We start from the raw sequence: 9,876 nt of genomic DNA, 5'->3' as shown, positions 1-9,876 counted from the left end.
ACGCTCTCCCCAACCTCACATCGCTTGATCTCGCTGGCGCGATGCGTGTCCGATGTCCTGCGGGCGCTACTTCGACGGGGTCTCCAGGACCCGGACAGCGACGGGCCGAACTGCCAGCATCTGCGCATCCTCGCCGTCGCATTCCCTCGAGAGTGCGGCTCGGTTCAGCAGTTGATCGAAGCAAACCCAGCGAGTGGGAGGAGACGATCACGACCAGCGTCCGAGACGACTTGGCAGAACTCGTGAAGATGCTGGGCCGAGCATCGAGTGGTCTTCGCCTGCAACGGCTCGAGTGGCGAGTGGCGGAGTGGGACGATTATTTCCAGCTCGAGTTCCTTCCGACTGCGGTTGTGAGCACGTATGTGCCACCTCCGACGGCGCTGTACGACCAGACGAAGCTGGAGACGTTGGTTCGACGGCCGGTCGTATTCGGCGGGGTCACCTACCAGGTCAGCCTCGCATGAGCCCCGAACCTATGACGGCTCATCACGACCAGATGGTGTGGCCGTGGCGAAGGGGCGGAAGGAGTCATGACGAGGCTTTCGGGGTCCAGGTCGACGTCGAGCGGGTCGTCGTCGTGAGACACACAGAGGACTTCGCGCTCGTCGGCACGGAGGGTTTATTTGACGTCGTGCAAGTCAATATTGACGTGGGCGATGGCGTGTAGGGAGGGGTGGAGGAGGGACAGCAGTAGGATTTTTAGAATCCGATGAAGGCCCATCATGGGCTGAATAAGTAGAGTGCTAATGGCAAATTAGAAGCCGGCAATTGCCTATCAGCCGGGCGGCTCGATTGGGCGTCTATCCGATCTCCGGCGCATGCAGTAAGAGGATAAGCGTCAAAAATGCTGCCAGCGTTCAGACTCGAACACCGTGCTCCGTGCGGACCACGCTGCAGACCACTACTAGGCCACTGGTGCTTGTAGTTTAGCTTCAAATATAATGTTATGACATGCAATTTTCGGCCCCGCATGAATGGGGTGCCAAGTTCAGCCTCCTGTACGCCTTTTCGGAAAACGTCCCAATTTCGAATCACTAGCAGCGCGCCTGTCCCCCGTACTTTTCTATATACCCCTTCGCGCTCTTCCTACATTGGCCACGCCCCACGCGCGCCCTCCATGCGCGCGCCCTCCACCCGCGTCCCTAGCCCGCTTCGCCTTTCCGGCCCTCGGATGGCGTGTCTATGCTTGCTTCGCGAAGGCACAGGAGCGCGCCTCCTGCTCTGTGTTCTTCAGTCGCCCACCTTCCGGGGCGCGGCGTAGGGCGCGACATACATTCGCGCGCAGCGGTGTTGGGGAGACACTCCACACGCAGCTCGATGTGCCGCCGCCGCCGCTTGTGCCGCCGCGCAACAGTCGCCCGCGCCATCAGTGGCAGCCACTTCACCCGCAGGGGCCGGCCCTGTGGCAAAGATAGAGGCGGTGTTGGAAGGGATCACCCGTCTGCAGCCTCAAGCTTGCTGCACGCGATTATCAAGAGCAGGACCCCAGCCACTACCCGGGCCCGCGCTGTTCCCTCGGGGCGATATTCGGAGAGGACCCGCGTCGTTCCCCAAAGTGTGGTCACTTGCGCGATTATCTGAACACCACCACCACCGGGGATGAGCCGCACGTTTCAACTAGTTGTCAGGTAGTAGACGGGACTACCGTATGTAGCACACTTTTACTTATCCCGACCTTTCGAGGTCATTAGTCGTATGAACAAAAACTTAACGCCACTCGGTATCGAACGCACGATGCGTTCGAGCCGTCCGACACGATTACCACTGATCCAAAGTGCCTTTCCTTGCACTCAGCCTTGAAATAATATGAAAAAGTTAAATGCCCCGGTGGCGCGGCGGACCTGCCGCGTCGGTCGGGATCTCGGAGGCCCCATCTGTTAAGTCCGTCCGATTTTTGGCGCCAGGCGTCGCCGGACGTCCTCAAGCACCGCCACCGCCACACAAATTGTATGATGTCAGACGATCGACTGCCCCGGCCGTACGATGAATAAACTGTATCGCTTACATCTCCGGCCTCACCCAGTCTCGTGCGCATATCCTATTCCATTCACCCTCAACGTCGGGTCCCAATTTCTCCTTGAGGTAGCTACGGAGCCTGAATGTGCTCGGTGAGTATGTGTCCGCCAGGGTTTGCCAAAGACTCACTCCATGGCGATGTCGGGTCTCACATGTCCTGGTGGGGACATTCGGCTTGTGAGCCTGGAAGCGAGTCCTATATCAGATCGTGCTGGAGTCGTATCCGACAATGCTCGCTCACAGGGTGATAGTACCAGAAGCGTTCTCCGATATTAGTCGGCAGTCGGCATTCTCCCGGCTTGAATTCGAACGCCTTTCCGCGTTTCGTGTTGCTCATCAGAGCGCCTAAGCCGAACTGCAGGGCCTGAAAACGGGTGAGTTCATGCCCGTCGTTCACTATTGAGACATACCTTCTTCAGATCTTCATCTCGGATATTTGTTTTTGAGTTGAACAATACCCGTTCGAGAGTCTGTGAAAACGTTCTCGCCGTAAGTTCCTCTTGTGAGCGATGAATTCAACGTACCTTGCGATGCCGTCTGGACATCGGGGGCATCGTGGACAGCAGTTCTGTGCGCGGGAAGGTTAGGGACCCGAGGACGCACAGAGCCGTTCGAAATGGATGAGACGCGCACGCGTGCCGGGAGTCACGACCGGGAGTACAACCGGGGGTAGTGTAGCGATAGTCGCGGGGGCGTGGGGGGTGAATGGGAGGGGGGATGGTCTGTTGAGGACCCGGCGCGAAGAGGAACGAGGGAAGGCTCACCTGAGCTGCCACGCGGGTGGGACGCGCGCGCGGCGGGACGTCACCACAGGAGCACGTTCGCGGAATACGGCCGGGAGCGCGACGTGCAGCAGTAGCGGCGACCGCGAAGGGGGCGGGGAATCGTCTGTTAAGGACCCAGCGCGAAGAGGAACAATGAGATGCTCACCTGGGGTGGGACGGGCGTGAGACGTGCGCGGGCGGCGGTTTGTCGAAGTCGACGCGGGCGGAGGACGGTAATCCGCGCACGTGTGGCGGTCGCGGCGGCCGTGGGGTGTCAAGGGAGCGGATGGATGATGTGTTAAGGATGCAGCGCGAAGAGGACTGACGAGACACTCACCTGGGCGGCCACGCGGGTGAGACGCACTCGCGACAGGACGTCACGATCGAGCGCACGGATGCGGTGGTGTTCGGGGGATTCAGCGGGTTTCTTTGAAGAAGGAGGAAGCGGTGATGGATGAAGCGGCGACGTGAGGAGAAGTGGCGAAGACAGACGATGGGGCAAGGGGACGCAAGCGGTGAGACGCTCGTAGAGTGACGCACGACGCCGCGAGACACTCACCAAGGAACTCGGAAACAGAACACGAAGGAATTGGCTTAGAAAGGCGGGTTGTCTAGATGCGTTCGCGCGAGTGAGGAGTGCGGATGGACGACGGTTGGTGGAGGGTGTCGATGTGGCAAGCGCGAGAGCGTGGAGCTGGGCGCTGAACGTTCGACGAATTCCAGTTCATATTCTCGCGTTTATGATAGCGTGCGTTACATGCGTGCTCGCAGGTAACTCTTGTCTCGCGGTGCGTCGCGTCTCTGTTCGTTCCGTCCTTTACCTCACCGCGATTACATTTCGCCTCGTCCACGAGGGTCGCTTGAGTAGTACTTCGTTTTCCCAGCTTTTTCATTCCTGATGATAGACCTTGCTCACATGAGTTGACGACATCTAGCAAGGACGACGCTACTCACTACATGGACAGGCCTCGGTGTCTTCGGCGATGTTCGTACGGCACCGCTTTACTCCTGATTTCGTGATCCGTCGTTCAGTTCCGGCCCGAGGATTCGGCGTTTATTCCGGCAACTCGCGCCCCTCGGACGCGGGGGCTCGTCGCGTGCTACACCCACCCGCGCCCTCTCCCGATGTGGTAAACGGGACCGCTCGGGACCACCGCTCGCCTGAGCCGCTTCCATGTCCTTCGGTACCGTGGGCTATTGGCGGGGACGGCTGGTATGAAGTCGTCCGCGACGCCGAATGGACGCGCCCCCCGTGTAGTACTTTCGTATTTATTACATTACTTACCCACAACGCTGTTCGCTCGGCCATCTGCCGCTCGTTCTTATTGCACGCCCATATAATAGGCCCGGGTCGCGCGGGCTCATGATCACGTTCTTCGTGCGCGATGTCTCCGTAAGTGCGTCCGCGCCTTGATCTTTCGTCCACTTCCCGCACGAACACGGGCGCCCCAGAACGGGCGCCCAAGTCGGTCGTCTGCCATCGTCGTCCTCAGTGTAATCACGACATCTCATTGCTGATACTGTATCTACAATACTGCCGAAACGATGTCGTCAGGTGGTCGTTTCAATACGGGCAATGAGATTACTTACTCTGGATGGATCGCTAGCGCCCGGACGTCCCGACCGCTTCCTATCGCGGCCGCGACGTCGTCTTCGCTTTCTGACATACGCCCAGTCAGTGTTCGCTCCGCGATGACGTCAAAAATGGTTTCTCACGATTAGTCGTCTAGGGTCAGATCAACATCCACTCGCCCGTGTCCGACTTCCTCACCCAACATCCGCTGCGTCCCCATCCGCCGCGACAACTTCCGCGGCGGCATGGCTTCCTCGTCCGAAATCTCAATGATATCTTCCGCGATCCGCTTAGACGAAGTAGAGTTGACGTTCTTCGACGTACCAGGAGGCGGAAGGTTGTCGTCGGATATCTCAATCGGGTCCCCTGGTATCTGCACGTGCCGCTTTCGAGAGTTGGTGCGCCCTGCGCGCGCGTTGACTGGCTCACCGCCGCGTGTTCGTTTCGTGCGCGTAGCTTCACGCCCTATGTTGTGAGAGGGACCTCCATGTCCCAACCCATCCGCGCTGCGCACCTCGAGAAGGCCCGGGCCCTGCGACCAGCTCAGCGACGCGTCGGCCACTCACAGGTCACTGGGGGCTTACCGAGTTCCGTCCAGCACCATCTCGGGCTCGCTCTGCGCCCTCCAGAGCGAGGCCTATGCCCGGCATCGCCACACGCTCCTGGCCCACCGGAGCGTACGCCATGATTACGATGGGGAAGCCACCCCTTACGCGGTCGAGCGCCGCGTCCGCGTCGAAGATGGCGTCCCAGCAGGATTCTTCCAGATTCCATATGCGGGCGCGGCCGTGGGCGACACAGAGGCGACGCGCACTGGCGCGAATGTCCGATTCCGTCGCGATCGCAATCTCCGGGGCACCGCCCTTCTATTGTCGAGGATCAGAACCCCGTCCGGCGAACAGGTTGGACACCCACATGGTCCCATACGAACACAAGCCGCTCTCCGGCTGCGAGAGGGAAGCTCAGAGCGTCCGCGATTCCCTCGACGAGCTTGGGGTCCGTGCCATTCGTGTCCTCCCACTCGCGCATGTGATATCCGAGGCCCTCGCAGTGTTCAAGTCCTACACGCAGGAAGATGAATCCGTTCGACGCATCTTGTGACCCAATCACCGTCCGACCCAGGCGCTCCCAGTCGTTGGAGGAGAAGCTCCAGATGCGCATGTTCATGATCTTGTCGATGTCCGCATGGGGGGTTACCAGCTTCTCTTCTGAGAGATCGTGCTCGCCTCGGATTAACTTGATCGCCTTGTCGTCTACCCTTCCTCGCCCTCCCTGCTAATCGGTCATCCTCTGATTACGTGCAGATGCCCGGTGTGCTCACCAGGTTAAATGCAACCAACAGCGTCATCGTGTTATGTCTGATACGCTGCATATCGCATCAGCACACACGTCATCTCTCCAGCCTCACACGGTTCGTACCTTGTTCCCATCGTCGACCTCTGCAGACTCATGCACTTCCTTCTTCGGCTTCTTCTCCTCCTTCTCCCTCTTCGGCATCTTCTGAGTTCCCTTCTTAGACAAGTGAATCCCGAAATATCTAGGACACGTACCTTGTCGCGCTCGTTCGACTGGCCGCCCACAGACCCGCTTCCGGCCTTCCGCCGAATTCGCTTCCCCTTCTTGCTGCTCTGGTTCGTCCTTCGTCCCTTGTACAGCCCTGACTCGCCGCGCCATGCCCTTGCCCTCGCCTCATCTTCCTTCCTCAAGGTTTCGATGCGAATGAGGTCGACTTGTGTCGGGCCTTTCTGTCTGGGGAAGAACTGACATGCACCATAGCCGGGCCGCTCGTGCTATGTCAGAGTATAAGAACACGTTTTCCAAGCGAGCTTCCGCACTCACGCGATATCCCACCGCACCTGCGTAGTACTTCTTGCACCCCACAAAGCGCGATACTTTCAGTGCCTCGATCGTCTCCCCGTTGTTGTTCAGAAGTGTATAACCACAGCGGGTGCAATCGCGGGGGCATTGCGGGGCCGGATGCGTGACGACTTCATTGCAGAGGGCAGAGAGTTCTTTGCTGATGGCGCCTTCGGCCTCTCGTATCTCGAAAAACTGGATGTCGTCTCGGTCCTTGCCGGGTTGATGGTACCCCCGTCGGAGATCCTCTTCCGTCAAGCCTGTCATGGAGAGGGTCAATTTCAAGGAGGCTGGAGCGAGGACAGGAGAGGAGGCATTCGCCGGCGGCGCGATCTTTTCGGGGCAGGCGCTCGGCGATTGCCTGACTCGCTGAAACGTCGCCCTTGTTGAACATTTCCGTTCTGGCATCGGCATTCCTGCCCACTGCGCGAAATCAACACCGCTCGTCGGCGAGTCCAACGCTCACCCCACACCTTGAAGCGTAGGCGTTTAAGACTGCTATACAGGGCGCACATGTCCAACGCCCACCTGCACACCTTGAAGCGTAGGCGTTCAAGGTTACTAGTATACTGGGTACAGCTGTTTCTAGGCGCGGGCCGGAGAACAACAAGCCCGTCCCCTTTCCGGACACCAAGCGCGTTCATATCGTCCTCCAGTGCACCACTCCGTTGTATGTACTAGCTACGTGGGTCTTACGATAACGTGGTGCAACCGTCTGCTGCTAGTTTAAGGTTGAAACATTACGTGCCGCCCGCCCGCCCGATGCGAGCATCCGGCGCAAGGGATGGCGCTAGGTCGTGAGGACTAGTGGCCTGTTCGTTTATCTGCATCAGACGACGCAATCTATTTTGTGGTCATTCGACTCACCTTGGTTCATCGCCCTCATTACCTCTACACGAGCAATCGCCAGGCCTATGCTCTTCGGCTCGCGTGCGGCCTTGGTCAGCCGATCCTTCGTCGTCCGAAATCTCTATCACCTCAGGCTGCTTCTTGGCGTGGATCATCGCCCCCTTCGGCGTCTGAAAAAGTATGAGCCATGTTCTTCGACAGGTCCGATTATATCACACACCCGCATGTCCACTCCCCTGGGGACTGGCGAGATTTGAGAAACCACGTCTTCGTCATCAGAGAGCTCGATCGTCTTCATGTTCGTCACATCGTGTTTCTTCTTCGGCTTTGATTTTCGCATCTGCGTTGCCTGAGATCACTCATCATATGCTATGACGTCACGGCGGCACTCACGTGTCGAGCGCCTCGCGCGTCTCTGCCTCCCAGAGGCGGATATCCTTCGTCGTCCGATATCTCGATGATATCGCTGGTGTCCACATTCTTGACGTCGTTCTTGTTAGACTGCGCCTTCATCAGCTACCCATCTCATATCGTGACGTCACTGCGCTCACTTGGTTCACATCGCCTTCGTCGTCCGATATCTCGATCGTGTCCATCGCCGCGATGGATGGTTTCTTCGGAACATCTTGGTACTTAGTCGTTTTCGCACCGCGCTTCTTCGTCTGGGGTCATCCACCGTCCCAAGCGTTACTTAGAATTTCGTGTCGCGGGAATGGGTACGACGCTCACCTGCACACCGGTCTGCTTCGTGTCAGCAGTTCGACGTCTGTCAGGCTTACTTCCGCCAGCCTGCCAGAAGATATCAGATAAGTATGACCTAGGACACATCCGCGATCCTCACCCATTCGGACGCGGACATCCCCAGGCGTGTGCCGCACCCCCCACGGTCGTAGTCGCTGTCGCTGTCTGATTCCTGCTCTTTATCTTGTCTCTCCTTCTTCAGCTGGGCGGCATGGTCAGAACCAGCCACGCGCGGTCCAGATAGAGTACACTCACCTCAATGAGGCGGGTGATCCGTCGCGCGAGTTCTAATGCGTCCAACGCAATGCCCCAGCCGTCCAGGTTCGCATGTTGGGTTCTTATGAGGACCATAGCACCACCGTGAACCGCGTCAGCGACCAACCACAGCGCGTCATGCAGAGTTGAGGTGGACGTGAAGGACGAGCGGCTGGGAGACCATATATACAGCGTGCCTTCGTCGTCGAGAGTGGACTTGAGCGAAGAGGTGAGCGTCTTCTCGTCGGCGTGGTCGACAAACACCCGGGCCTATATCCCCTGCATCAGCAGACGATACACTGCGCTGCCACTTTGCTCACCTTGTGCCACTGGATCACCAAAGGAACGTTGTCGGTAGCGTCTCGCATCATCACCCGTATGACATCTTTCCAGTGAGATGATCTGCCCGCACTTTCCTCCCACATCCGCGCGTAGATGCCGAATTCGAAGCACTCTCCCGCCTGCGCACGCACCCATATCCATCCCGCGTGATATGGCTCTAGTCGGATCTTCGTACGCAGAAGGGCCTGCCAATCAAAGGCTTCCCACAGCTGCATCTCCATGATCCGATGGTGTGTGTAGCGCGTGGCGATCGCGCTGATCCTCGTCAGGTCGACCATGCCTTGTTCGAGCTTCACGGTGGCGACGTGGATACTATGGCCCACCACGCCCTGTAGCTATGTCAGCCGCGTCGGGTGTCTGCAGCTCTGACAACGCTCACGACATTCCAAACCACAACGTTCGCTTCTTCAAGGTCAACCGTAGTCTGTTTCACGGGCGTCATTCGTATCGCTTCGAACACTCCATGTGGAAAAACATACCTCGCCATTGTACACCTCGTCCGCCCTGTGCCTTTTCTCCTTCTCCCCACGGTTGTCCTTTCTTTTCCTCTTCGGGGTATTGGGGTGGTGGCGGCGGCGGCGGTCTGAATCTTCATCGTCGCTCTTGCGGTCGTCGCGGTGGTGGTCATTGTCGCTGTCGCGCCCGTGGCCGTCGTCGCGCCCGTCGTGGTCGTGGTCGTGGTCATCGTGGTCGTCGTGGTCGTGGTCGTCGCCATCGTGGTCGTCACGGTTGTGGTCGTCTTCTGATGAGGAGGTGACATGTTCCTCATTGAGGTCCTCGGCGTCTTGGTGGGGTGCTTGCGCCTCTTGCTGAAGTGCCTCATCGATCTTTCGCTGGCGCTCGATCTTCAAGAGGATGTCATCAGGAGGCCCCGTCTGTGTTGGGTAGAACCTGCAGCGGTCGGACCCCCTCCGCTTGTCGTGCTGTTACTTCGTTTCAGTACTCGAAGGAGGACAGCACAAGACACTCACAACGACAGGCTCCATGGCTGCTGAGCGATGACAGGTAGGGGAGACGATAGGAGGTGGTGAGCGGGGACGGCGCAAATTTGGGCGACGCTTGCGTTTCGAGGCACTTCCTCTTTCGGCTTGCGCGATCGAACGGGCCGTGCTACCTTTATGTCCCTCCTCCGAGCCGACTCTCAGTACGTATCCATCTACCAGGGACGCATGCATTGCATTTTTTGTTCTACTGAGAACTGCTTTCAAAATTCGCTCAATGCCTGAGAACGCCACGACGGCGTCCTCAGGACGTCTCTCTCTATGTATATACTCGGCGCCGAAGTAACAGGGTCTACATATCACAATGGAATACAACAGCACTGTATCGCCGTGGACTCTGATACGAAACTGCTCGCTTCAAGTGCCGAGCGACATCACTGTCCGAGATCAGCTGCATGAACGACACTTGCTGACTTGAGACTCACTCATGAACGTGTTCAATCCACGTTACGACGAGCCAAGCGGTCGCGCTCCTCTC

The 9,876-nt window shown here is 58.3% G+C and overlaps 2 protein-coding genes across 2 annotated transcripts; one reads left to right on the top strand and one right to left on the bottom strand.

Moving 5' to 3' along the window:
* Window positions 1-87: 87 nt before the first annotated feature.
* Window positions 88-667, top strand: BXZ73DRAFT_84009 (uncharacterized protein; the record flags this gene model as incomplete). Its single annotated transcript, XM_048023962.1, has 2 exons — window positions 88-449; window positions 497-667. Coding segments are annotated over 2 exons (533 nt in total), but the record flags the coding sequence as incomplete, so codon positions are not given.
* Window positions 668-3,880: 3,213 nt separating this feature from the next.
* Window positions 3,881-9,383, bottom strand: BXZ73DRAFT_84008 (uncharacterized protein; the record flags this gene model as incomplete). Its single annotated transcript, XM_048023961.1, has 21 exons — window positions 3,881-4,040; window positions 4,066-4,254; window positions 4,371-4,440; window positions 4,552-4,885; window positions 4,938-5,219; window positions 5,269-5,625; window positions 5,675-5,719; window positions 5,773-5,862; window positions 5,904-6,143; window positions 6,193-6,470; window positions 6,677-6,738; window positions 7,078-7,229; window positions 7,280-7,408; window positions 7,453-7,575; window positions 7,611-7,721; window positions 7,789-7,848; window positions 7,901-8,002; window positions 8,056-8,325; window positions 8,376-8,732; window positions 8,877-9,320; window positions 9,369-9,383. 21 exons carry the CDS (start codon window positions 9,381-9,383, stop codon window positions 3,881-3,883), a joined length of 3,870 nt encoding a protein of 1,289 aa, XP_047870748.1.
* Between the last annotated feature and the right edge of the window lie 493 nt (window positions 9,384-9,876).

Source organism: Epithele typhae (assembly GCF_022376455.1).
Source record: "Epithele typhae strain CBS 203.58 chromosome Unknown BXZ73scaffold_254, whole genome shotgun sequence".
Lineage (NCBI taxonomy): Eukaryota > Fungi > Basidiomycota > Agaricomycetes > Polyporales > Epitheliaceae > Epithele > Epithele typhae.
This window is presented reverse-complemented; position numbering and strand designations above follow the sequence as displayed.